The 27,398-nt window shown below is 35.4% G+C and overlaps 6 protein-coding genes and 1 non-coding gene across 10 annotated transcripts; 4 read left to right on the top strand and 3 right to left on the bottom strand.

Moving 5' to 3' along the window:
- Positions 1-775: 775 nt before the first annotated feature.
- LOC114518885 lies at positions 776-3,425 on the bottom strand. The gene is made up of 3 exons (XM_028538916.1): positions 3,136-3,425; positions 1,764-2,034; positions 776-1,494 (listed from the first exon to the last, which is right to left on the bottom strand). Exons 1-3 carry the CDS (start codon positions 3,328-3,330, stop codon positions 794-796), a joined length of 1,167 nt encoding a protein of 388 aa, XP_028394717.1. The 5' UTR covers positions 3,331-3,425; the 3' UTR covers positions 776-793.
- A 239-nt stretch (positions 3,426-3,664) lies between these two features.
- Trnar-acg lies at positions 3,665-3,737 on the bottom strand. Its single transcript has one exon. It is a non-coding gene; the product is annotated as a tRNA-Arg (tRNA).
- A 105-nt stretch (positions 3,738-3,842) lies between these two features.
- Positions 3,843-6,446, top strand: LOC114518865 (deoxyhypusine synthase-like). The gene is made up of 8 exons (XM_028538892.1): positions 3,843-4,181; positions 4,429-4,560; positions 4,660-4,878; positions 4,999-5,085; positions 5,202-5,307; positions 5,594-5,697; positions 5,866-5,991; positions 6,077-6,446. The coding sequence occupies exons 1-8, from the start codon at positions 3,987-3,989 to the stop codon at positions 6,188-6,190; spliced, it is 1,083 nt and encodes a 360-aa protein (XP_028394693.1). The 5' UTR covers positions 3,843-3,986; the 3' UTR covers positions 6,191-6,446.
- Positions 6,447-6,936: 490 nt separating this feature from the next.
- Positions 6,937-11,185, bottom strand: LOC114518867 (coiled-coil domain-containing protein 189-like). 2 transcript variants are annotated; one of them, XM_028538893.1, is made up of 13 exons: positions 10,921-11,185; positions 10,812-10,846; positions 10,213-10,269; positions 9,949-10,035; positions 9,642-9,724; positions 9,470-9,540; positions 8,403-8,473; positions 8,235-8,280; positions 7,907-7,964; positions 7,664-7,695; positions 7,423-7,480; positions 7,207-7,271; positions 6,937-7,089 (listed from the first exon to the last, which is right to left on the bottom strand). In XM_028538893.1, exons 1-13 carry the CDS (start codon positions 10,930-10,932, stop codon positions 6,961-6,963), a joined length of 804 nt encoding a protein of 267 aa, XP_028394694.1. In that variant the 5' UTR covers positions 10,933-11,185; the 3' UTR covers positions 6,937-6,960. The 2 variants fall into 2 exon arrangements, with proteins under 2 accessions (XP_028394694.1, XP_028394695.1); XM_028538894.1 differs by having other exon boundaries at positions 7,664-7,692.
- Positions 11,186-11,434: 249 nt separating this feature from the next.
- On the top strand, positions 11,435-14,814 carry LOC114518868 (uridine-cytidine kinase 2-like). The gene is made up of 7 exons (XM_028538895.1): positions 11,435-11,636; positions 12,068-12,230; positions 12,402-12,498; positions 12,665-12,807; positions 13,000-13,097; positions 13,237-13,285; positions 13,607-14,814. Exons 1-7 carry the CDS (start codon positions 11,568-11,570, stop codon positions 13,753-13,755), a joined length of 768 nt encoding a protein of 255 aa, XP_028394696.1. The 5' UTR covers positions 11,435-11,567; the 3' UTR covers positions 13,756-14,814.
- Positions 14,815-15,277: 463 nt separating this feature from the next.
- Positions 15,278-20,476, top strand: LOC114519035 (protein cab-1-like). The gene is made up of 8 exons (XM_028539089.1): positions 15,278-15,395; positions 15,469-15,576; positions 17,159-17,512; positions 18,751-18,817; positions 19,106-19,190; positions 19,309-19,388; positions 19,499-19,604; positions 19,895-20,476. Exons 1-8 carry the CDS (start codon positions 15,278-15,280, stop codon positions 20,024-20,026), a joined length of 1,050 nt encoding a protein of 349 aa, XP_028394890.1. The 3' UTR covers positions 20,027-20,476.
- Positions 20,477-20,721: 245 nt separating this feature from the next.
- LOC114519123 (probable serine/threonine-protein kinase mps1) lies at positions 20,722-27,381 on the top strand. Of its 3 annotated transcripts, XM_028539197.1 has the most exons (14): positions 20,722-21,549; positions 21,636-21,865; positions 22,054-22,160; positions 22,260-23,018; positions 23,316-24,356; positions 24,462-24,535; positions 24,674-24,828; positions 24,927-25,179; positions 25,267-25,383; positions 25,790-25,966; positions 26,499-26,580; positions 26,668-26,750; positions 26,847-26,918; positions 27,112-27,381. In XM_028539197.1, the coding sequence occupies exons 2-14, from the start codon at positions 21,660-21,662 to the stop codon at positions 27,118-27,120; spliced, it is 3,135 nt and encodes a 1,044-aa protein (XP_028394998.1). In that variant the 5' UTR covers positions 20,722-21,549; positions 21,636-21,659; the 3' UTR covers positions 27,121-27,381. The 3 variants fall into 3 exon arrangements, with proteins under 3 accessions (XP_028394998.1, XP_028394997.1, XP_028394996.1); XM_028539196.1 differs by having other exon boundaries at positions 22,260-22,952; positions 23,316-24,535; XM_028539195.1 differs by having other exon boundaries at positions 23,316-24,535.
- Positions 27,382-27,398: the final 17 nt, after the last annotated feature.

The following is a 27,398-nucleotide window of genomic DNA, read 5'->3' as shown; positions in this document are numbered from 1 at the left end:
ATATTTTAATGTTTAAAGCACTGCACGTTTTGCATAACAATCACCTGTTTGCCACCTGCATGCCTGTAAGAATGGGCAAATTTATTTTGAACTAAGGCATTTGAATCAAGTCTGTCCATAAAATTTAAGGCAGTTCCATTGTAAGTTGTAAAGATACACAAATGTAAAAATCAATCTCAACATTAAAAAAAAACAGTCTTTGAAAAAATGATTTGGAGCCAATTGGTCAAATTGGAGCGGGTTAATTTAAAAGCCTGGGTTATTACGAATCTACAAATGGTTTTTAAAAACATTTCAACAGTTTATCAAGTGGAATAAGTTGCCTCAGAATTCAGAAATCCTTTCTTGCCAAAGTCGTGAACAGAACAGCGATTTATAAATACATATAAGTAAAAACAACAGGTTTAAATTTGACCTAGGCCCAGGGTTAGTCCTCATCTTTGAACTATCGGCTCCAAGCAGTGGCTCCAAGTCACTTTATCAGATCATGAACACATAGAAAAACATTTCATATTCCATCTCATAGATTGAATTGATTTTATGGTTTTAATTTAAGGTTTTAAGGGACGTAGTTGGGTGTTCTCAGATCGACTGAGTATCACATGCAGAACGTGAAAGCCTTACTTTGTTTCCAAATAAATAAATGAACGCAATAATTTAGAATACAGATCTCTATCGCAACTCAAACGTTACAGTACACTTACTACTTACTATATATATTACAAATCAAACTAATCCCCTCAAAAAGTAACCCGACCTGTGATTACTTTTTATAATAATTACTGTAATAATATCATTCAAATGGAGTGAACAAGAGGACTCGATTGCCAACGGGGTCACATGTTTCCCAGTGGCCTTCATCACTTGATGTGAGTGATTGATGATGAGACTCAAGAGAGGCGGATATTTTCTCGTGATCTTTAACACGAACGCAAATTGCGACGTTGCTTGAAGGATTTGTAGGAATGGTTGAATTGTGAATTAATTGCAGTTCCAAATTCCTAGCAACGGGATATTTGAGGTAACTAGTTCCATTGTTGTCAGAACGGCAAACAGGCGACATTCCAGTCAAAACACTATAGAATTTGATCATTTCATCTTTCATTGAAGAGAACATCACTGATATCCGTACTCCTGGTATATCATTGCCACATATAATACCAAGAACAAGAGATGAATGATTTCTTGACGAGAATAGTTGCTCATACGGTACACGCACAGCCTCGGGACGCTCATATCTTTTCCATGACGTATTCTTTTCACATAAAAGAGCTTGAAATTTATCAGCATTCCGTTGTGCTCGCTTGGAAAACAACAGAGTAACACTCACAGATGGTTCCATATCAGGTTCATCTCCTTCATGGAGACGAAGATATTTGAAGGAACCACGAAAAGTGACTAAAACAGCTGAGAGTTCCCTCTGGAAAGCCTCTCCTGTGGACTTTGGAGTAGAAATCTCGACCAAAAAACGTGGAAGAGGGTCAAGACACAAAGCTACAACAAATGTAAATATTTATGTATTTATTAGGCTTTACCAACCTGGCTATCTCACACATATTGATACAAAAGTTAGATATGATTTAATGGCTGGTACATGATGCATCTTTCGCCAGGTATACAGGGAATTGATACAATCTTGGTTTAAAGCAATTTATGAATGGATTATCAAATGTGTAATTGTCATGATTGTTGAGAAAATGATTTAAACACACAAATTTTATTTCCATATTAAATGTATCAAAGGCATTTAATTTATGGCATACCTTCTAAATGAGTGACAAACATATCCTGCATTTTAAATCCATTGCCATTCATGATTTTCTCACCAATAAAGGTATAGCTAGTTGCATTCATATACACAATAGCAAGATTGGAATTGTGATATAGAACTTCGAACACAACTTCATTACAAACATCCCGTAGAGCTGTTAGGAGCTGTTTACTATCTACTTCATCACTGAATTTCAATAATGCTGCCATTCCATTTTGAAGATATGGAATATTACCAAATGTTTTAAGGATTTTCTCTGAGACCTGAAGGGAAAATTCCCAGCATCCATCATCAGTTAATGTTTAATTTATAAATCTAATTATCACTTACATCTTGTTTTGCAATACCACTTGCTGTTTGCTTATACAACATACAGTACATTCTTAAATATATAACACATAAATGTGGCAAGAGAAATGAGGGCTATGAAGGGTTTCATCATAAAAGATATAATATGAAATTGATGTATGTGATGCTTATGATTTTTGCTATGATGTAAAGGTTGTCCTGATTTGAATATCAACTCCAACATTGTCAATGAATATGTAATTACATAGTAGTAAAAAGATGTCACTATAACCTTTGTCTGAGTTATATTTCAAGCTTGCTGACAATATTAAAGTTTTGATGATTTTGGTGCAATAGCAATCAAGCACTGTTCTCAAGCAGTAGTGTACAATTTAGTTCTGCTACGCAAATATTTTATTGTTCATTGGCTGTGAAAACAATGAATTTCTAAAGAAATGATTAGTGTAGAGTTGGGCACTGCCGCACCCGAGATATTTTTCAACAAATATTTTTGCGCACCTAAGCAAATTTTACACATGATATTTGGCAGTGATCGCCCAGTCGATTTTGAGCTAAAATTATTTTGGAAAATAGTGAAATCCACGAGGCACCACCAAGCAAAAAATTCGGTCCTCTAGATCATTGTAAACACCTTCTCAGACCTTGAACTTGCAACTTTCTCTCGGATTTTAAGTCACTGGCACTGTGAGCCTTGCAGCTCACATCTGACTATTGGTTTACTCGCAGCTGATAAATTTTATGCTCTCGCAGCTACACATGCGGAATTTGATACAAGTTTTCCAGCCTGGCTATGATCAGTGTCAGCTGCACTTACGCCCGCACCTAGCTGCACTTAGCGTCTTATTTCCGCACCTGCACCCGAATTTTTAAGACTTCCGGCACCCGAGATCTCAGGGAAAAGTGCCCAACAGGCCCAGGCAGAACAGATCTCAACTCTGCCGTCTGGGATTCACTTAATATGAAATATGAATAATGATAATTTTTTAACTTTTTGAACTCATTTGAAAGTATTATATTTAAGAGTGATTTTATGAATACAAATAATTCCCACTAACCGTTCTTAACCTCCTTGTTTCTTTTTTGACGGCACGATTGTTAGAATCTACGAAATACTTGGGCATGTATGATGTTTCACTTTCAAAATTGATAACTTGATTTGATACAGCGTCTACTTCATCAACGCCCTCTGGTGAATCTTCACATAAAAACGACCAGTCCATTTCTTCCTCACTACCGCTGTCGTATGCCATATCCCTATTTTCCCAAAATTTCCAAGTAAAATAGTTTTAAAAATGGACAGAAACCAGAGGGAATACAGTCTTCTGTCTTGATTCTTGAACCTTTGGTCAAGTAACCACAAACAGGTCTGTATATATGCCACTGGAGTCTTACAAAATGGAATACTGAGCTATGAACGGCCTGTGAACAAGTTTTAATGAAAATTCCAATAAAATTAAGGTATGGAAGTTTCATATATATTTTTATTTTTTCATTTAGATGTTTTAAGTAAAGTTCCCAGATGACATGTACTTATATGTATGAAAACAAAAAATCCAAAAGGGAAATAGAGAAATGAAAAAAATTCGATCCTGCCAGGACTCGAACCTGGAATCTCCTGATCCGTAGTCAGGCGCCTTATCCATTGGGCCACAGGACCACTTGGTAACTTTGGCGAAATCAAGTTTTATAAAACATAATTAATAAAAAATTAAAATGAAGTATGCTGGTGCACGTGGAATAGAATAAACCTCGAAAGAATTGTAAATATATAAAAACTTCGTTGTCCCCAAAACCCTTGGGAAAAACTCCTGAAAAATTGTAAATTAATTCACAAATTTTGTCCTGAAGCAGTCAACAAGATTTGTAGGAAAGGAAGTTACACATTACCGTACAAAGAATACAGAAAATGGATAATTCTGCCCCAGAAATTGCAGTTGAAGCGGTACTTAAAGCTAGCGAGCAAATGCCAATAGATTCAGAAACAGTCAAAGGTTATGATTTCAATAATGGAGTGGATTATTCTGCTTTATTGGCTACATATAAACATTCAGGGTTTCAGGCCACAAATTTTGGAAAAGCTGTTGATGAAATAAATAATATGGTAACTATACAGTGATAAAATAAATTATGTTCAAAAATTGGGGGGCAAGGGGTTGGCAAAGCGCTTGGGGTTGGGGGCCTACTCTCCCAAAATGTTGAAATTTTGTGCAGTGGCAGTTATAACCCTGGTTGTCAAAGTGTGAGCACATTTTAAGTATGGGAATATACTTCAGCATTCAGCAATAGGTTTGTTGAAGTTTCCTAAATATTTGTAAATCATTTGTGAGCAATTGATTTTATTGTTGCAGATATCTCGAAGATTTGAGCTGCCCCCCAAAGAAGGGCAAAAAACCAACTGTGCAATATTTTTAGGATACACTTCCAACATGATATCATCTGGATTAAGAGAGACAATACGTTACCTGGCTGAGCATAATATGGTAATTAGATTCCACTGCATTACATGAGAGCACAGTTAATAGAGGTGAGAGTAAACCACAAAACCAATGTGTGATAAAACTTGCTAATTTATATCCTAGATTGATTGCATTGTCACATCAGCAGGAGGTATTGAAGAGGATTTTATCAAATGTTTTGCACCAACATATATTGGAGATTTTAGTTTAAAAGGAGCCACATTGCGGGAAAAGGGAATGAATAGAATTGGAAATTTAATTGTACCCAATGATAACTACTGTACATTTGAAAATTGGTTGACTCCAATACTTGATCAAATGTTGCATGAACAGAAAACAGAGGTAATTGTATTACACACCCTTTTATTTAGATAAGAAAGATCACACTGTGTATCTTCCAATATTGAACATACAGTATGTTACTATGGTCAGTGAGTTGAAGCATAATCTTTTTTTGTTTAGAAGATAAATTGGACTCCTTCAAAGTTAATAGATAGACTAGGCAAGGAAATAAATAATCCAGAATCAGTGTATTATTGGTGCCACAAGGTAAGCTACAAACATGGATGTGAATACTTGAATGATTTAAGTCCTCTAACTCAGCTTCTGTAATTCAACTCAGCTCTAACATATTTTGACTGAAATTATTATTAATAATTATTTAGAACAAAATTCCTGTATTCTGCCCTGCTATAACTGATGGTTCTATTGGTGACATTTTATATTTTCATTCATATAAAAGTCCTGGATTAATTTTAGATTTAGTTGAAGGTGGGCAATTAAATAATTATTGTGTTAATTATTGGCTAATTGCAATGCTTATATTTTTGGCTTTGGTTTTTACACACCTTTGGAACTACACTTTCAGGGTGACAAATGCATGTATGGGGATAATCCAAGCCTGATGAAACCTATGTTGCTACTGCTCACATGTATCACATTACTGATCATTGAATAAAAAATTCCATTCAGCAGAACTTTCGTTCATGAATTTATATTTTTGTTTCGTTTGAAAGTAATTATTTCAATTAAAGGATGTGTATATAATTATTACTAGATATTCGACGGATGAATAGTCAAGTTACTTTTATAGCCAATTCAGGTATAATTATTCTTGGTGGAGGACTTTGTAAGCATCACATCTGTAATGCCAATATGATGGTAAGAACTTTAACCTAGGTTTCATGGTAAAATCCATGGGCCATATTAATTATATAATAGACTATTAAGAAAAATTCAAAGAGAACAGCTTTTCATTACTATCAGGCATCAATATTCACTTACAAATATATTTTAATGTATTTATTACTGTGTTTGGTACATTTTCAGCGTAATGGTGCAGACTTCTCTGTCTTCGTAAATACTGCACAAGAATTTGATGGTTGTGATTCTGGAGCAAGGCCAGATGAAGCTGTCTCTTGGGGAAAAATTAAAGCAACTGCAACACCAGTGAAGGTAAATTTAGACTGTATCCAATAGTTTGTGTCAACCATAATATTCCATATTCTGCAAAAACTGTATTAAATGCATAAAATTACAGGTGTATGCTGAGGCAACATTAGTATTTCCATTGTTGGTAGCAGAGACATTTGTCAAGAACTATGATATCAAGAGGAAGGAATTGGAAAAAAGGACAGAAAATTGTAAAGAATAATAGAGAATACACATATTTTACATGGATTTGAAATGCTTTTACACAAATGCCAAGATTTTACACAAAACTGTTATATAAACCTTTCTTTTAGTGATGTATAATGTCAAGAGCAGAAAGTCTGACGGTGCACAAAATTTGATTGGCTTTGCAAAACTAGCAAGCCAGTCAAACTTCATGTATTATAATATCAGACTTTCTGCTTGGATGTAATAATAAGAACGGTCTAATATAGCATGGTTTAGCATGGTCATCTATAGGAGTTTGATAGGGACTATCAATCATATGTGGATCATAGAGAAATCTAACTTGAAATGATAAAAAAACCTGGTAATAATGAAGACGAATATAATCTTTGATTCTAATCCTTCGGTATAAGTAGTTGGGTAAGGGTTATGGTCAGGCTTAGGATTAAAAGTTAGGATTATATTCGTTGATTCTGGACATAAAATTATTACCGTAGAACTGGCCCCTGGGTTTTCACGGTAGTTTAATTGCAAAGCACTTTCTGCCTACAAAGTAAAGCGCCCCTTCCCTGTTCAAGAAAGTTTGGATCCTGGCAAAAATTGATTTCTCTCTAATTGTAATCCTCGTTGCCTTGAACTAAATGGCTTGCTATAATATGGCAATGGGATGGAAATAAATTTACAATTTATATTAATATGTTAATGATATTGCGAAAATGCGACCAATTATCAAAGTACGGAATATGGGTAATTAAAATTTTGTAATATAATGCATATGTTCTTAATAAATAAAAATACGTTAAACTGTCATTTTCCTTTTTTCTTGTTCATTTTCGGACTCTTCGTAACTTCTTTTTCTCCTCCAAAAGAAAAACCCAGTTTCTGTGACAGAGTTTCATTGCTGGCTTTAATCTGCTCATCAACGTTTAATCGTAGCTAGAAAATATGTCGTGGATAACGATAATGAATTAGGGACCGATCGATTTGACCGAAAGAATATGATTTGACTTAATTATTTTCTACGGGGGATTATTTTCTACGGGGGAATTGTACCTGGTTAACTTGTTCTGTTAAGGTGGCACTGATGTAATTTTTCAGTTCTTTCACCGCTGGAGAGTCTGAAACGAAAGAAATGAGCCGATAGAAATAGCTGCACAGCACAGGCCGCCAATACTAGAGCAATTCAAATAAAAAACATTACTACCAGCAGTCAAAGATTTCTCAGAACCCGTATGAACTGACCGTGTAATTTTAGGGTTTTTTTCTTACCTTCTTCAGTACTTTGGTTTTCTGCAGTTTGATTTAGTTCATCTTCAACATCTTCATGCTGTAGACATGGAAGATAAGTATTTACAATTCATGTATGCGGGGAAAATTGCGAGCAGTCCCAACAATTGCCGAATTCTGGGGGGAAATTTTAGCACTTGGTCTTGGATGATATGGGAAAATATAAATTGGCAGTTTGCAAGCAACACTTTTAAATGTCGATTTAGAATAAAAAACAACTGACCTTTTCTTCAATTTTGTCTTCTTCCTCGTCTTCTAAAATGGCAAGGGACAAGGGATTAAGCTAACCCCAATGAGTTAAGAGAATCCCCAATTCAAAAATACCAAGGTTAAATTAAGCCTTAAGGTTATAGCGAAAAATGGGCAATTTTAAAAAAGCGATTAAAAAAACACTTTTTGGTGAATAGCGCTATCTAGCTATCCAACAACCCGCCGACCCCTGGCGTAGTGTAGTGTTCTGTCTTACCCTTTGGTACCGGAGTTTCTGGCATGTTCATGTATTCAAACGTCAAATCAAGCCTCACCTATAAAGGAATGTGGAAAGTAATTTATGGAAGGTGTGAGCGCCTGAGCACGAGGCCATTGCTGCGCTGCAAAATTTTTCGTACAAAATATACAAAATATGATTTGCTCTTAATAAAACAGTGATTTTAAAACACCAGCCCCAATCCCTGATTCTCTTCATTTTGAGGAGCTGACCTTCAAGTACATTGTTAGAGTTGTCATAGTTCTCAAGTGAAAAATATCTGCAAAGTGAAGAGAATTTAAACAGGAACTTGATAATCTGTACATACCTTGGGCGTAAACGCGTATTTATACAATTTAAAATGCTTAAAATATCTAGAGAGAGAAAATCAATATAATTGCTAAATCCAGTGAAAACCAAACTCTGCCGCTTTATCTTAACATAATATGTATTTCAAATTGAAAATATCATAACTTGACTAAAGTATGTTACATACGTGTTTACTGTGTAATCAGTGATCATCTGAACTTGATCAGCGGTGAAGAGTTGGATACTGAATGGTGGTCTCTGTAAAAATATTTAAAAATTTCAGAGATCGATTTAACAAGAGGAGGAAAACAAGCATGTTGGCCGAGATATTGAGTGAAACACCATTAATTTTGACAATACGTGCGACCGAGGGTGTCAGTGTTTACCTACCATGGTCCATCAGTAAGAATATCCCAAATATTTGGGCACTTTTGTTTGGTAATGGGATATGATTAAACGGAATTTGATTAACGGACCTTTACTATGTACAGGAAAACGTTTCAGGTGATTCAACTGTAACCTAACTAAAGCAATCTGAATTGATAGCTACCTGAATTGATGAACAACTTTCGTTATAACTGTTCTTATTCTTAAAGACACTGGTAAGTCACAAAAAATCGTAGTCTGACCGATTATAGAATTGAGGCTATTTAGAATTGACGCTAAGTGAGGTCGTCTACAATGAGGCATACAACACCACAAAACATTGCTTTTCATTATGATAAATTTGTATTATATTTGCAGCTTTTTATATTGTTCTTTTTATTCCCTGCATGGCTTCTGTACGGTAAAATCTGAACCCATGCAAAGAAAACATTTTTTAACCGCTACGACGTAGACAATGTTTCCTTTGCGAAAAGAAGGGAAACGCGAAGAGATCGAAGAAGAAATTCTATCTGTCCGACCCGCCTCCTCGGCGCTCTGAACCAACGTGGTCTCACATCGAGTATTAATACGAAAGGCAACAGAATAAACCTAAATGTGATCGCTATCCGAAGAACGCTATGGCATATATATCTTTTGTTATAACATCTGATTTGGAAAATGCCGTACCCTGGGTGTGGCAGGACTCAATTCAGACAATAGACAGGCTGTATACAAAGTTGAGAGAGACAAAAGTGCTTCTATACTTGATCTTGATATATAAAAATTGTTCTATTGAGTCTTTACTGTGAGGTGTAAAAATTAAGTCCATATCTTCATGTTTTTAATGCACATGAAGGTTGTTGCCAAGTTAGATATCAAGTTAGTCACCTTAACACTGTGGCAAAGCAACAATTCTTTGAAATATTGATAAGTATCATCCACATTGCCATATGGAGTATCTAAACAGAATTTATGAGGATGAATGTGTATCATAATATGTTACCAAAGATGTAAGTGAACATGTATACACTCATTTTGTCCCAAATATCTGCATACCAACCTACTGCTTTCTCATGCACACTTTTGATGATGGAGAGGAATCCTGAAGTCTGTTCATCACTAAAACCTTTCTTTTCCGCAAACATAGGAACTTGTTAAGAAAAGCTTGTATGGTATGTATCATTTAAACTTTAGTAATATGAAGGGACCAATTCTAGTTGGTAAAGCCAGCCAGTTCATAGGAATAACAGTTATAAATACACTTCAAATTCAATACATGTTCATCCTCTAGCTTATAAGCTAGGATATGGCTGACTATAAATATTATCCAACTCCTTTAATATAAATTAGCATATTCTAAAGGATATTGAAGAGTGTAAAAATATAAATCAAGCAATATGGCTGACTTTAAGTCATCTTTATAACTTTTTAAACAGAATATCTCTGCCAAGGTCCTACAAATGATTATATAAAGGACAATTAATGATATTGTAATAAAACCACACTAGCAGTAGTATTACTGTGAGAATTATGCCTTTCATATTTTATAAAGCAATTATAGTGATTAATTGTTTTTACTATTGCAGTCTTTAAAAGTATTTAGTTTTTTTTGTTTACAATATTTGACTCACCCTAATTTGTCTGTACTTTCCTTCAGGGTATGCAAATGATGAACATCAAGATCATGCCTTCAATAGTAAATGTAATTGGATTTTATTACAATCATGCAGATATTAATCTGTAGTAAAGAGGCATAAAACAGCAAAATATTGGTATTGTCTAAGGATAAAAAATGCATATGACTTGAATGCAAAGGCAGACAAGTCCAATATGTACATATTGGTGCATATTTAGAGTACAATTGTAAAATTTGAAACCAATTTTTACAGCAATTAAAGCTAGCTGAACATTTATCATTCCATTTCATATTTAATCCAGAAGAAAGATTGTGGATGCAGGATGAAAATTTTACAGCAATTAAAGCCAGCTGAACATTTATCATTCCATTTCATATTTAATCCAGAAGAAAGATTGTGGATGCAGGATGATCAATGTTTATGTAACTAATACAAGACTATATAAATTTGGCAAATGACTGAAAAATTTTAGATTGCCAAACATTTCTATTATCTTGACAACACTTTTGTGTTTACAAGTTGCAAGAAGTGCTATAAAATTTAATAGCTCTTCATATGCAGATATGCTATTAAAAGTTGTGTAGAATATTCACCAGAGTAACACACAAGGTTTCTTGCTATCATTGACCTACAGAAGCAGAAATTATAACATAAATTCTTTGTCACTCAAAAACTTAGGAGAATTAAAATGTGCAAACTCACCGCAGAAGGCATAATTCAACAATTATTTTGCGAACAAAATACAATCACATTTAACTTGATAGCTGTCGCTATAGCAACAGGCTTTTGCAGTTTTTTAAAAATTTCATAGATTTCTTGAATAATTAACACCTATGCATGAAAGCAATGATTCTTGCACCTTATTTCATAAATTCTTTTATCAAACACGAAGCTTAGAAACTTTGAAAAGCTTGCAAGATCTCGCCAGACAGCCAGACAACTAAAAATATCTACAAACGTCTCAGGGCAGTATGCGCCTGCGAACAACATTACTAGTCGGGGGGGAAATAGTATTGCCACAATTATTGCGACACATTTGCTGCAAGCTTTATTTTTGCTGTACCACCTGTGTAGTATGAAATTAGATATAAATCAGAAATATTCCGTTCGAAAAGAACGGTCTTTTATCATTTTTCATTGAGATAAGCGTTTTACTACAGGTTTGTCAGTTTTTACCTAAATATCCTAGTGTTTTGATTTTATAAATCCACCCCCCTGAAAAGACGAAACAACAATACTGAGTTGGTATGATTACAGTTCGTTTGTTTGGCAATTACGTATCTTGCAGTATGGTTGTAAATCTGTGCCGCTTCTGGTACATTTGACGACCGAATTTGTGTTTTTTTCTAATGGAGGAAGAAGCTAAGCCAAGAATACCGTTTATTATTGGAGTTGCAGGCGGTTCTGCTTCTGGAAAGGTGATTTTTCGTTATTTTACTCTGAATATTCCATGTGCAGTTTCGTTTTATTAGTTTATAAAAATTCTGTTGCAAATATCTTAACTATTATGCAAGAATAATATAGAAATATCAATGTTATACTGTACATAAATTGTATGTACATTCATTGAAATGATGAATCATACATTTTTAGTCAATTCCTATGCGTACTTACAGTATGTATTTCTTTATGTTTAAGACCAGTCTTAACTTGTATCCCTCAGAACTTTATTGTGAAATAGTCAAAAATTTCAAGTTTTTAGAATTTTCACAATATTCACAGTAGGTGTTGGATGCTGGATATCAGTTCTGGATTCCAACCTATTTACAAAATATTAAATTTGGCACTAAACCCATCTGGAAATTGCTCACCAGTTCATATTTGAGTTATTAAACATGATACTTTATAGACATCTGTATGTAAACAAATTTTGAAAAAACTTGGACAAGATGAGAAATCTGCATCAAGGATCCGTGACATCTTAATATTGTGCCAAAGTGATTTCTATAAAGTTGATGAAAATCTGTCAAATAAGGATGATGAAGATGTGGAGTTAAATTATGATCACCCAGGTTGGTTTTTAAGAGTGAAATATATCAAAATCTATATGTACTGAGTACTTGTCAGGACGTAATAATATAGTTGATTACTAAAGTAAATAAAATACTTGTGTGAAAATATAATTATGTAAGGGTCTCTGGATAATTTAATCTTTTTTCAACTTCAATTCTGACACTTGCTAGAGGCATTTGATGATGAACTTATCAAGACCACTTTAGCTAAGCTAAAAAGTGGACAGACAGTTGAAACTCCTGTTTATGATCCAAAAACATATTCCAGGTTTGTGTAAACATGTTATTATATATTGAAGACCTAAGATTTAGATTCTGTCACAATAGATTTAGAAGTAGAATAGCTAAAACTATCATTATGAGAAGGATGATAATATATATTCTATCTAATGTTCCTTGTGTGAAGGAGAATCAATACACTTTCTTTTTTCCAGGAAACCACAATTTGTGACAACACACCCGCCAAAAGTTATTCTATTTGAAGGCATTTTAGTTTTATATAACAAAGAAATTCGAGATTTACTTGATATGAAACTCTTTGTTGATTGTGATTCTGATACCAGACTAGCAAGAAGAGGTACAATCTTTTGAATTATGTTTATTACTATACTATAGAAGCAAGCGTTTTTCTTAATGATTTATATGCCAGCCACAAACCACTTGGCTGGTGTTGTGTTTGGCAATTAGAAAACCCAACCCAACCATCATGGAGAAATCATCTGCAAGGTGCTTTGCAAAAATAGTTGGAATATTGTTCATATTTTTGTAGTTTTAAAAGACACTGAGGAACATGGTAGAGATCTTGATACAGTTTTGAATACGTATACAGAACTAGTGAAGCCAGCATTTGAAGAATTCTGCCTACCAGTATGTAGCAACATTTGACATATGCAAAATTAAATTTCACATATTAGCTACAAAATAAAACAGAAAAATGAATATTTAAATATAATTATATAAATATGTTGAGGTGCTCACTTCCTCATTTCAATCTTTGTTTCTGCAGACAAAGAAGTATGCAGATGTCATTATTCCCAGAGGATCAGATAACGAAGGTATTACAAATATTGGTCAAGATCACAAATTATATCTTTCCAGCAGCTGCCATCCACTTTTTTTTATGCAATTCTTGGCAGTTTTCCATGTTGGTTTTGGTGATTCAGGCACTTTGACTTGTCTTGTTGTTGATAATTATTACACTATATATACATTATGCAAGCTGTCCAGTCTGAACTGGTCTTTATCATAGCAAAACAAACTATATCTAAACTTGTCTTTAACAAGACCTCTCAATCTCTAATCCTTACTGTACCTGACTATACTTCTTGGTTAGGTGGGCATTGACTAAGATCGAATTTCTCAATCTTTCTTTTTAGTGGCAATGGAAGTAATTATCAGACATATCACTGATATTTTGAAAGGGGATGATAATGATAGAAAGATTGGACAGGTTGGAGAAAACAGCAAAAGAGTTCGTCCAAGAAAACGATCAGAATCAAGTAGTATTGGAAATCGTCCGCATTAAAAACAAGCAATAATTTTTATTTTCTTCTGGGAATTTCTAATCTGGTAACCATCTACATTGATAACTAATCATTTTAATCCAACACTGAAAAACTTGTATATTACAAGTCCGTTCAAAGTCATGTCATATTCACAAGAGGGGGTTTCTAATTTTTCCACTATTTTATGGACTCTTTAGTGTCTGTAAAGGCCTTAAAATTTTCATTGTCGTTAACATATTATGCTTTATTATAAATTACTGACTGGGAACTGACAAGGGCGGACAATTGATCACCATCAAAAGCGTGTGTGGGTTGCCGAATTTTTCCCGCCAATCCACGGAATTGAATTGCCACCCTTGACAGATATATTCAGACACCTATTGCACTCATTAAAATTTAAATAAACGACATACAATAGTTTAATAGTTCTTAATGCTAAGGCTGAAACATAATCATTCGTAAGTGATCAGTTGTATTTAGTTTTGGTTGTTATGAGTTCATCAATCAATCAATATCGTTATATCAGTTTGAATATCTATTATTTCCGCGGGAGTCGAATCACTGTGTTTATTGGTCAATGCTGATTCGTACTTCGGTTAAATCTGAGCCATGTAGTGACGAGCTCTAACGTACTCTTTTTCAGTATCTCTACACATAAAAGGCCCGTTTACAATAGCCTCAGTTCATTGTAATGCCGTGACTGTATGTAAAACTGTGTGTAGTGAAAACGGGGCTACAGTTACGTTAAGCAACCTAAGTCCTAATATTGTGTGTTCTGTGTGATTTTCGATTTGATAAATGTAGTGTATGATTTTAGATTTTAGCAATTATACTATGAGCTGGACTCTCTATTTATCAGGTTTTTAGATATTGAAGTGTGGTGATTTAATGCAGTGTTGACTATGATATTGTAATATACCATTCCTAAAATTACTTGTTTTGTACATGATTCAGCATATACCAAGGTATATGTATATTAGTACTTTTGTACCATCCTTTCTCATGTTTATATGTGGCTGTATGACACTACAAAAAGGTGGAAAAATAATTACCCTTCCGTTTCACCCTATGGCCTCGTCCCAGCCCGTCTCAAGTACTTCCTTATCTTTCGCCCACAACAGGGTTTAATAAGAAATGACTTGTTATTCCACTTATTGGGTTCGTAATAAAATAAGAAAGAAATTGGCACATGCAGAAAATATGTGAATATATTCATGTTCGCGTCTTTCTTGTTTCGACCAGGCGAACCACCTATATTAGACTACTATAGGTCAGTGGGGCAAATATGGAAACGAGGCATGCCTTAGTCCATTCCTAATTTTGTTTTTGACTGGCGTTTGTCCCAATAGCTTCGCTTCCTTGTTTGCCATTTTTAGCGTGGTAAGCGGATATAAATGATATATATTGAGGGCTTTTTGAGGCTTGACTGTAGAAACTGTATCAGAGAAACATGGTTTCTAGGGGAATTCGCCCACACTCGCTTGGTAACTCGCGTGGAACCTCGCGTGGAATATCACGCAGACTCCGGAGAAACAAATCCCTATGACCCTATCTCGAAGTTTCGATGATGACGAGAAATGGTTCGCTGATATGTTCTCGATATATGACATATTTTTAGTGTGGATTTTGACTCTATTTTTACAAATTCAAGGAGAAGGAGGTATGATAAGAAAACTCAGGTTTATTACTGTCTCAAATAGCATCTAAACTAGTCGCTTTCGGTATTTCATTAGAACATACTTGTTCCCAATCGAAGAAAGCCGAATGTGAGGCCGTTTGGCGGACGTGTGTGAATGAACAATGTGGAGCGTGTTTTCTTGAAATTCACGGCGAATGTTACAGTAGGTTTACTAATATCGAATATATAAAGGTTATGTTTCAATGTTGAAATATTGTACTTCATTGAGCAGGGTAGTTTGGATATAAATGTGTGTGAATAGAAAAATTGACAACATTAGAACACAACTGCCCTGGTTTTAGTGGTTTACTCCCTAGTTTTAGAAATTCTACGAGAATTGTAATGTTCCAACTATATAAGGTGTGCGTTAAAATATTACTAGCAGAACTTTTGAAGAAGATATATGACGATTTTGATTATAAATAGGCGGATTTTGGTGATAAATAATGCAAGATAAACTTCCCTTTACCTAAATATCCGCTGCAGAAAACGGCTTAAATTTACATAATGGCATACGCTTGGCTTAGTTCGTGTGTATTTAATTATTTTCTCAAAGACGGTATCTTGTATTTATTTAGCGTAGGAGTTGTCCGTTTTCTACAGGATATTGTCAAAATTACTTCATTTATCATGTCGATAATGTTAGGATAGAACAGCAACGGGCTTTTGACTGAATTCTCTGAAGAGATAAAAAAATTGTATTTGCAGCTGCAGCTCTGATTAAATTTGACAATGCAGTGTTTTGCATACGGCTGAAGTATTTGCTAGATCCTTGATCACGAATATATTAAAAATTTGGAAGAATTACAATTATTCTTTTAATTGAAAATAGTTTCTCTCCAATGCTTTTTATTAAAACTATCGATTGTAATTTATGAACAATGCTGTATAAATAGCGTGTTTTTGTATCGCAGTAAAAGATTTTGTTTAAACTGAAACAATCCCGTAATCTGCGTGATCTGCCAAACATCGGGGGTGCGATGTGGAGGCGTTTGTGAAAGTTTTAAGCTGTAGATCAATAGGCCTCATTCTTTCTTGAAAAGAATAAAAATATTGGTTTTGCTGGCGTATTTAGTCATTTATCAGATACTTTCGTGATAAAATCAGTAAAAACGTCCTAACTGACCGCAGTATTTGTCATTGCCATATAAAGCCTGAGCCTTATGTAACTTTATGTCTATTGTGATCAAGATGAATACAGAAATATCTGTATATAGACAGTCTTTGTTACCCTTTGTTGGAAACAAAGATCTTTGTCTCAGGCTTCTTTATGTTCACTGCTAATGTTTTTAAGTAGTGTGAAAGATGAATGCCTGTCGCCTTGTTCAGCTTTCCCGACTGTCAATCAAATGTAATTGCTGGGCCCTTCATCAAAATAGTGGTCAAGGATAAAATGTGAATTAACTTTAATGACATGCAAGCATTTTTTATGTGTGAAGCAATGCTTGTATTGGTTGTTTATTGCATTACCAAACATCAGTTGCTCTCTCAGTTATGGTGTTTATTATATCCCACAGGGAATATTTTTAGGATAGGTTAAAATGAATTCTAGTTTGAACCTGACTAAAAGGGTTATTATATACACTTACTGATTTCGGGCAGGCAGGTAGTCTTAGTTTAGCTTATCCATTTTGAATCTGTTTTTTACAGTTAGAAGTGAGAAATTTTAGTTTATCTTCCTTGGCAGCAATGACAATCTATGGTGTAATTGTAATTCCTGTTCTGTTTCTTATTTAAAATTTTAGATCCAAATTATGCAAAGAATGATATAATAGAAAGACTAGAGAGTTGTGATCCACTTGTTGATCCTGAATGTAAAAGAAATTTGGAGGATGTTAGACAGCAACTATTACAACAATTAGGAAATGAAGATGTCAAACGTAGTGATATTAAATCAACAAATATACCCGATAAGCAACATACTAGTTCAGGTGCTTTGCCAAAAAGTAACTTTGATGTGACCCAACCAACAAAACCCAGAGAGAAACGTTTAGAGAATGAAAATATTAACAACCAAGAAACAGCAGATACTTTAAGTAAGGAAGATCCAGTCAAAGGCGACAATGACAGTGATGATATTCCTGATGTTTACTTTTTGAGTAAGTATTTTGTGTTTTAAAGAATGTTAGGAAACTGTTAAGATATTTATCTACAAATTGATAGATGAGCAACAAGAAGCAAACTAGGCAAATCATGTGTCTGCATACTTCAGCCCAACTGGAGGTTCACTCAGTAAATTTGAAATGTTTTCACAGAAATAGTACTAGATGGTGTTTTTGTGACCTATTACAGCTAAGAACTTCCCGGAGACACTGGAAGGATGCAAGGGCAAAGGGGGGGCAGATTTTCGTGAAAAGGCACTGCTGTGGCAGTGCATACTAGAGAATGTTTGCAAAACGAATGTTTGCAAAACGAATGTTTGCAAAACATCGTGTGTTGAACTTATCAGAAGCATGAACAGAAGATATCGGTGTCTGGGGGTTTTTCAGACGATTGTGCTATTCTTGAGATTTCAAGATTGTTTGTTGCACTTCTTAAGATGCGGAATGTAATATTTTTAAGACAGGGCATCTTTGCCGTCTTGCCGCTGCTGTTGAAAGACAGGGGAGGAGGTGCCCATGCTGATTTTATGATCTAGAGATAACAGCTAAACTTTGAAGTTGCGTACCAACATGATTATTTGATACCATGTGCATGATGATCTAAATCATTTCTGTGTGATCTGATCATCAGTTTTAAAGGAGTTAGAGCTTCGTTCCACTGTTGCAAACTTCAACGATTAGCATTCCTTTTTTTAAAATAAGCTTCAGTTCGTGTTACAATGTTATTGCTTATGCGAGTGTCGAGTGAACAGAGTCTATTGACATCGTGCTAGCAGGATTTGCGGATCTATATCCTGCAATACTGTGTCTAATTCGGGTATCTGTCATGCAATACTGTGTATAACTTTAATTAAAATTTTAAATTACTTAATAATTTATGTATCTCACTAACCTTTCTTTTTATGTCTACAGCTGTATTGTGTAATTAAATTGAATGAAATTTTTAGATTCCATTTTTCCTAATTCCGTATTTCCCCACTTAAAAACGTCCCCCAACTTGATACGTGAAATATACAGTATATCCGATATGTCGCCCGTTTAATTTGCGACGAGGGTTACGTGAAGTGTTAAAGTTTTTAAATGATGGTTTGTATGCCTAGCAACTGATAGTTAAATTGTACAATTGTTTGCTTGTCCCTCATTACTTGTGCTCTCACAGCGGATGTTTACGGCTTGTGCAGTAGCAATGGCTTGGGATGACTTCCTTACAGATTGTCCATTTTGCCCCTATTTAGTTATCATCATTGCGTGTACTCTCTCTGGTGTGGCGGGAATAGCGTTATCAGGATACTGCTGGTATAAGTAAGTAGCTATCTAGATATACACTTTTTTATGAGAAAAGTGCTCGTATATCTCTAGGGCTCTTTTCTAAGACGTCTTAATTGTGATTTGCGAGCTTCGCGACTTTCCCGACGAAGCGAGTAAAGTATTCCCGCCATATTCCCGCTTGGGATTTCTCGACCAGAACTAATGGCTCTAACACAAAGTTAATTTTCCGGTCTTTGGATGAGTTTTCTTAATGGAACCTGCATTACTCTTTGTTATACGGCTCAGTTCTGCATTACTTACTCTGTGAAATCCTTACTGTAGGCTCCACTATAGCGATGATAAAGTGAACAAGAGCGATTATATTCCAGGGGTTAAGAAACAGAATAGTACTAAAAGTACACCTCAGGTGAGTTAATACCTCCGGGGTATCAGCTCTTTAGTGCTAGCAAAAGTACTGTAACTTATGAGAGCACCTATAATCGCTCTTTATATCCCATATGTTACAACTATATGAGGTTTTTCAGAACGGTGATCGAAAATTGGATTACAAAGCTGAGATGTACCATTATGTCCACACAAAAAATCAAATTGCTGCGATGGAAAGGTAAAGTTTTCTGTTTATAACGTTTTTGGGGTTTTTTTCTGCACAATCGCATGCGAAAAGTTAGGTGATAATTGCGCATAAATTTTCTAATCAGAACTTCTGTTCGTTAGGGCAAAAAGTGATCATCTCAGCTCAGGTGCTGTGAGTAATGACGACGATGATGATGAAGATGAAGCAGAAGACTACACGGTATATGAATGTCCAGGCTTGGCTCCGGTAGGTATTTATTATCCAAATGGTTGAAGGCTAAACGCTTTCAGTAAATGTTTTTAGTATATATATCTATGATACTGCATTTACACTTCACGTGATTTTTTTGTTCAAATTTCTGCACATGAAAATTCACCAATTTCCTTGTAGCATTTCCTTGCGGTTGTATAGCTTTGCCGTGCAGAACTAAAACCAAAGCGTTTCTTTGGATTACATGCAGATCTTCTACGGAGAATCCATGCATTACGATACTATCTTAATAGCGTTTCATATATACGTATACCTTTTTCTTTTAGACTGGAGATATGACCGTCGTAAACCCCTTGTTTAGCGATCAAGAAATCTCAGTGAGTGATGAAGGACGAGTACAAAGCACTCACAGTTCACCTACTACACCATCGCGGTCCAATCACAGTCCTTCAAGATAGTTCTAGTGTATATAATTATATATCTATCTATTTACAACTATTTATTGATTTTAAGTTAGAAATAATATCATGGTGTGCAGTTGATTATTCTTCCTATTTCGGCGCTATCCGCCGCATTGGTTTAATCTTAGTTTTATCCTCATGTTTTGCAAACGGGGTTTCTATAAGAATCAAAGACAAAGAGAAATTATATTCGTTAATTTCTCCCGTAAACAAGAGGATGTTAGACCAGATCTCGACAAGAGGGGAAAATGTATATAAACAGGGAACAGAAGAACACTTTCAAAACTGTTCCATAATTTAGTGAATAATAAAATTAGTATGTCAACTCATCAATATGTAATATAAATATTAAATGGGCCCAAACTGATCCAACAGGTAATGTTGATCCAAAGATTACATGAAAGATACGAGTCGTGTTAGTCGTGTTGGACTGCCATTTTCCGGCCAATTCGACCATGGTCGTATTCGCCATTTTCCGGCCAATTCGACCATGGTCGTATTTGCCATTTTCCGGCGAATATGACCATGGTCGTATTTGCCATTTTCCGGCGAATATGACCATGGTCGTATTTGCCATTTTCCGGCGAATATGACCATGGTCGTATTTGCCATTTTCCGGCGAATATGACCATGGTCGTATTTGCCATTTTCCGGCGAATATGACCATGGTCGTATTAGCCATTTTCCGGCGAATATGACCATGGTCGTATTTGCCATTTTCCGGCGAATACGACCATCGTCGTATTTGCCATTTTCCGGCGAATATGGAATGAGTTGTGACCTGTGGTATTTCGATTTTATTTTTCAAAATCAGTCAGTTATGTCTTTAATAATTTTTGAAACCGTCGATTTAAGAATTTGAAAGTTTACAGTTTGGTAGGAGTGGGACAACCTTTGTTGATTATGAAACAGGTAAAATCAGCCCAATCTATAGCGAAAGACCTTACCTGGTAGCATTTTACCACAAAGGTTATTAATCAGCTAACGCTGGACATTAGCGTAACAAGGGGGGTGTTATGGTGTCAAGTAACGGAGGGGGGAGCTACAAAAATAATTACAAAAATATTGTGCACAGTTTAATGAATTAAACTACATAAAACAGACATTGCTTTTTTGATGCTTTTATTTTAAGGATACGCTTGATAGGGATTTTACGGTCCGAAGGCCGAACTTCGTACTGAAGTGATCATTTTTTGCCACCTTATTATCTATTGTGCATTCGACGCAAACAAAATGCGACGTATAACCTAATCATATTTTATTGAAATTTACACATCTTTTTCCTCAAAGTCTAATGAGTCCCTAGGGCGTCGGCGGTGTGAACAAACCAGCCAATTACAATTCCTTACATGAAGTAAACCCGCATCTTATTCCCAAGTTGTGCCAGCGGGCTCTAAAGGCGGCAAAATTGAAATTTTTTCGGACAACGGGCGTTATGTTCCATCATTTTTATGATCGATTTTAACTTATATAATCCCGTTTGGCAGTTGAATAATCGAAGCTGATATGCCCTACAAAAAGTAAGTTTTGTGAAACTTTCTCTTTAAGGCCGAATATTTCAAAATAAGCCGAATATTCTTTACCCTGAATTTCTCAAAACATTCAGACATTGACGAGTGGAAAACTTATAATGGATGTTGGTCATATCGCAAGAAAAACACCAAAAGATTGGCTGCAATTTATCACAAATGAACGAAAAACGTATACTGGACCAAATAAATACAAGTATTGTATGCAATTGTACAGAAGGGCCGTGGATTCAATTCCAGCTAACGAATTTGCTCATAACAATCATGCATACGCTAAAATAATGGTGGATTTTGCGAAACTACAGGCGTAAGTTGGGTTCTTTAATATTCGCATTGTTCTAAGCAATGGTTCATGAAGTAATTTATTAAATAGTTCAATTTACATGATCGTGTTAACAAGTTAAGACATAAGACCCTTGATAGATAAATAAAGATATATAAATCCAACGATAGCTATTGATTTAATTAAAGAAATTTCATTTTTTCTATCATCAGGCAAACATCAGAGGATGATGCCAGGACAATATTTCAGGCAGCCAGAAACAATGTGAAATATTGTTCGCTTATTTATGTTGCATGGGCACAATTTGAATTGCTTAAAAGTAAGTGACCCAATTGCTTGTTATTCAGTATGTTATTCTTTTTAATAAATTGTGATTATTACAAAATAACATTAATTGATGAAATTCTGAATTTGACAGATAATCCTAAGAAATGCAAAAAGGTTTTGAATAAAGGGAAACAATTTTGTGCAGAACCTGGATATCTTCTGGACATGGCAATGGAGAACTTTGAAAATGGAAATGATCAGTTGATTGATGATGAGACTGAAGAATATACATTTACTGAACTTATCAACAAAAATTTTAGCAAAACAGAAGAACTCCCTGATTTTATTAAAATGCAGAAGCGGACATCTGATTCATCAATTGAAAGTACTTTGTCCTCACCTGGTGCCTTGTCACCTGAGAATGTCAACTTAACTGAATCTTCTGAAGATAGTGATGAAGTTATTTTTGTAAAGAAAATATCCAGATCAACACACTTGCCCTCCATAACTGAGGCTCAACCTGTGTTGCTGCAAAATCCAAAAAAGGTGGCATTGAATAAGGAGAATATTTCTGATAAACTCACATCAGGTGGTGAAACACTGCTTCAGGTAACATCAACCCAAAGAAGCAATGAAGAGGAAAATAAAGTATCAGAATTAAAATACTCGATTACCAGAAACCTTCCCAATGCTGCACAGAGAAAAGAGAGCAAAAAAGAATCTTCTTTTCCCAAGTTCAGTGGCACAAAAAACAATGATCGTTTGTCAGCTGGTAGTGAATCTAGTGAAGATATTGATGTTGCTCTGTTAAAGAAATCTTTGCTAAATATTGGAAGTAAAACGGGTGTGATGAATTTCGCCACTCCACGCAACAAAAATTCGACCCAGATTGCGGCAACTAAACCCAACAGTGAGTGTATAATTTTCGTAGAAAAAAATTATGAAATTTGATACTGCTAACTCATTATAACTTATAAGTTAATCAACCTGTCTTGATAAATATAGAACAACTCACACACGTAAAACGTATAAACATTAATTATACTAGGTTTCCCAAAACTCTCTATAATCATCATCAAGAGAAAAATGATGATGAAATAACATATGTGAACGTAAATATAGTGAAGTAATTAAATATGCATGGTTTAATTAGTTAAATATTATTAAATCTTATATTTATTCAAAATTTTCCTCCTACCAATTTCAGGCAACATAGGGAAAGGTTCGTTAGTTAAGAATAGAAGAGCAAAACGTTCAGTTGCTATTGGCCTGCCACAGCGTGTTCCAAGAGTTACGACAAATGATAGTAAACTCAATTCACTTGTGAAAACAGAAGAAAGCGATTCAATTGATGGTGTTTTTGCTTTTCCGCAAGAAAACGATGTGAGCAGTGATGATAACGTCCCAGACGTGATACAGAATGGAGTGACTGAGCGACCAAAACCTAGCTGGACTGCTTTCCCTAAAGAAATGTCCTCTCAATTGCCTCCTTCGAACCAGCAGCAGCATCTCTGCGATAATAAGGCGAAATACACGAAATCTGACCGAAACATTTCACCAGGTACTGCCATAGTGTCACTTACAAATGAAAGCAAGAGCGGTGCTGGGTTAGGTGATGATTTTGATGGTGCAACAAGTTCAAGCACGTCTAATAAATATGTTGGAAAGCAGACAACAAACCTGATTTCTGGATCAGTGCAACTGGACCGACATATTGAAGCTAATTTGATGCAAATAGTTTCGAACAAGACATCAACGCAAACAAGCAAAAATGCTAAATTTCTTGATTTTAAACAATGTCAATCAAAACGTCGTCTTGATTCAGTTAAAAACACTCCAAACAATCCAGAGTCTAATGATCATGGAAGTAGTCAATGTCATCCAAAGAACTCTTTTATGCAGAATTTGACCCGGGATTTTGAGAGGGAAACTAATCAGGGTGCAGAGGCGTCTCGTGCAGTAGCATCTCATGGTAATGCAAATGAATCAGACCATAATCTTTCCCATAGTAAAATCTCTGAATTTAACCAGTTCTTCACCTCCACACCAGCGACGGGGAAAGAAAATGTCATGCCAAACGGCCCTCAAACTCAAAATACGAATGAAAGCATGCGACCCATTTCAAAATCGTATCAATTGCAGAAGAAGAACGGTCACATAAACTCACAAGACACTAGCTTAACAACTGAAAGCATCTTAAACCAACCTGGCACTTTTCCTGAAGTTATATCGTCAAATACATCGTCGGGTAATGATCAGAACAAGTTAACATCTATTTCTCTGACATCGAATATTTCAAAATCTGGCAACCCACAACAACAGTTTATTAACGGCTTTCCAATCTGCATTTCAGCAATCCAAAACATTGTTGTTAATGGCAAAATCTACCGCAAATTAAACATGATCGGAAGAGGAGGATCTAGTGAGGTAAGGAGGGTAAATTTCGTGGATATATAACTATTAGTATTGTATAACAAGTCGTACAGATTTAAACAGTGAATAAGTGTCCTAATTAGGTTAAAGTGTGAATTATTAACAAGTGTCTTGTTTCCTATTTTGTATAAGGTATACACAGTACACGATTCCGATCATACCTTGTATGCCTTGAAGTATGTGGATATAAAAAACGCTGATTCATCCGTAGTTGAAAGTTATGTTAATGAAATTACATTACTAAAGAGGTTGCAAGGACATGAGTGTATTATCAAGTTATACGACTGGTGAGGAAAATTCTCTTTGTGATATATAACGATATTGCGTTGTAGTTATGTTCAAGAGTTGGAACTTTGGCACTAAAGTTTTACGGTAACATTTTTAGGGAAATGGATAAAGTAAATAAAGTAATCAAGATAGTTCTGGAACGTGGAAGCACAGATCTTTCTGGTTACCTGAGGAAAAATCGCGAGAAAATAACAATAGATTTTATAAAAATGTGTTGGAGGAAAATGCTAGACGCTGTTGATGTGATACATAAACTAGGAATTATTCATAGCGATCTGAAGCCAGCAAACTTCCTGTTGGTGGAGTGGAATCTTAAATTGATTGATTTTGGAATAGCCAATGCAATTCAGGTATTCATTCGCTGGTCACAGAGTCGAGACTTCTTCAACTATAATCCCGTTGCTAATATCTTCATTCTATTTCCACATGTGGTTTAGAGCGATGTGACAAGTTTCTACCGTGATTCAACTATTGGCACATTGAGTTACATGTCACCAGAAGCTTTGAAGGATAGCTCACAATCTCCACAGAAAAAACGTAAACCGATGATGAAGGTTATTTTTAAACGCTTACAACGAATTTTTGTATTTGAACAACTTTAAGTAGGGAGAAAAAGTCAGATCGCAGGTTTGGGCAGAACATACATAGTATGTCTGTACAGGGGCGTAACTAGAACGATAATTGGGGGGGGGGGTGAATATTCATATATGAAGTTCTGCCTGAGGGATTTCTATTGTAAGATATCGCACTTACAAAAGAAATCCGTCGAGCAGCACTGGATACCTGAATTTCCCCCCCCCCCAATTATCGTTTTGGTTACGCTAATCTGTGTGTGTGTGTGTCGACGCAGGCGCGGTCAGGCCACGACTAAATACATCAGCAATATTCATTTTTGTGTTCAAATGCATTGTAAGATATTTGAAAACAGAGAAAAACAATTTAGTTTGTTTTCATGCGTAGATCGGTCGTCCAAGCGATGTTTGGTCACTTGGATGTATATTGTATGTCATGGTTTATGGAAAGACCCCATTTCAGCATATCAAGAACAACTTTCAGAAATGGAGCTGTATCGTAGATCCCAATTATGAAATTAAATTTCCTCCCATTGAAAACCAGGATCTTCTTGACTCAATGAAGGTATGCAACATGTGAATATCTGTAAAATCACACGCATGCATGCATGCTTCATCGTTGCAATTATATATTTTTATGTGGATTTTAATTCACCTCCAAGGTTACAGACGGGGGTGGGAATTAGAACATGATTCAGGCAGGATTAGATTAGGCAGTTTACATTTTAGTTTACAGTTCATGATAAAGCACAATAGACCTTTCTTATAATGACGTCAAACGCGGAAAGTATGACGTTACACGAAATTTGATTGCCTCCACAAAACTATCGAGCCAATCAAACTTCGCGTAACAACAGACTTTCTGCGTTTGGGTACGAGGTTGTATATATTTAGGCTGTCCACATTTCACCATTCTCAGTTTTATCCGTACTAATACTGTAATTGAACATAGTGTGAACGCATAAAATTGGTACGGGTGAAATTTTACTATTTGGCAGTTTAAAATTTCATTCGTACCATGTTTTCGGTGCCGTACCAAAAATTGTGCGTAGTGCAAATGGGACCTGAGTGTTGATATTTGTTTCTATTGCCCTTAGGGATGTCTGAGGAGAAATCCCAGGGAAAGGTACACCATTGCACAATTGAAAAGTCATCCATTTATTACTGGAAGAGCATCGGGTAAATCCTATTTGAGATCGACGTTTGACAGTCTTTCGTATTTCCTAATAGTTTGCTAATCTAAAAATATGTTGTCTCCCCCTATAGCTAATGATGTGGACAATGTCCTCAACTGTCTTATGCAAATGCAAGACATAAACTCACCAAGGAGATTGAGAACGTTTGCTCAGGTGAAACTAGGAACGTATACTAAAGCATAGATCTTTGTGCCTCAAAAATGTTGCTTAAAAGTATTTAACAAATATTTATACTGTTTTCTAATGTAGAACCTTGTTGGTCATCTTTCTTCAGGAAGCTCATTAAACATGGCTTCCTTGCAACCCTGTCAAAAGTCAAAGGTAAGTGTCCAGGCTGTGCGCCATCTCCTTCTCATTCAGACTAGTCCTTAGTCCTCTTTACGGCGCCTTGCGTTCTTGTAACAGCGCGCGCTTACAAGGCCTGGGACTAGGCTGCTTCTCATCTTATTTTTGTATTCCGCTACCTCAAGAGGACTTATTCTTTTATTTACTAAAAACTTGTTTATTAATACAGGGAAAATAACAACACAACAAGTTCTGTGGAACGCGAGAAATTAGCCCCAGAAAGAGAAGGGTGCCATCTTATGCCATATATAGCTATACAGTGCATGAATGCATATGAATTAGTATTTATAGATTGCCGAAATTGAGCGTCAAAGGTTCAGTTTATCAGGTGACCATTAATAAGTCACCACTGCTAGAAAAATCGGCATACTACCAGAATAGACCTTTTCGGCAATTATTTAAGAAGAGATTTTTTATTATGTCGCGTATTTTGGCGGGAAAACGCTCAAAACCTGA

This window comes from Dendronephthya gigantea, unplaced genomic scaffold (genome assembly GCF_004324835.1).
Source record: "Dendronephthya gigantea isolate DGI-Jeju-01 unplaced genomic scaffold, DenGig_1.0 000012F, whole genome shotgun sequence".
NCBI classification, from domain to species: Eukaryota; Metazoa; Cnidaria; class Anthozoa; order Malacalcyonacea; family Nephtheidae; genus Dendronephthya; species Dendronephthya gigantea.
The sequence above is the reverse complement of the archived record's forward strand: the minus strand, read 5'-3'. Positions and strand labels throughout refer to the sequence as shown.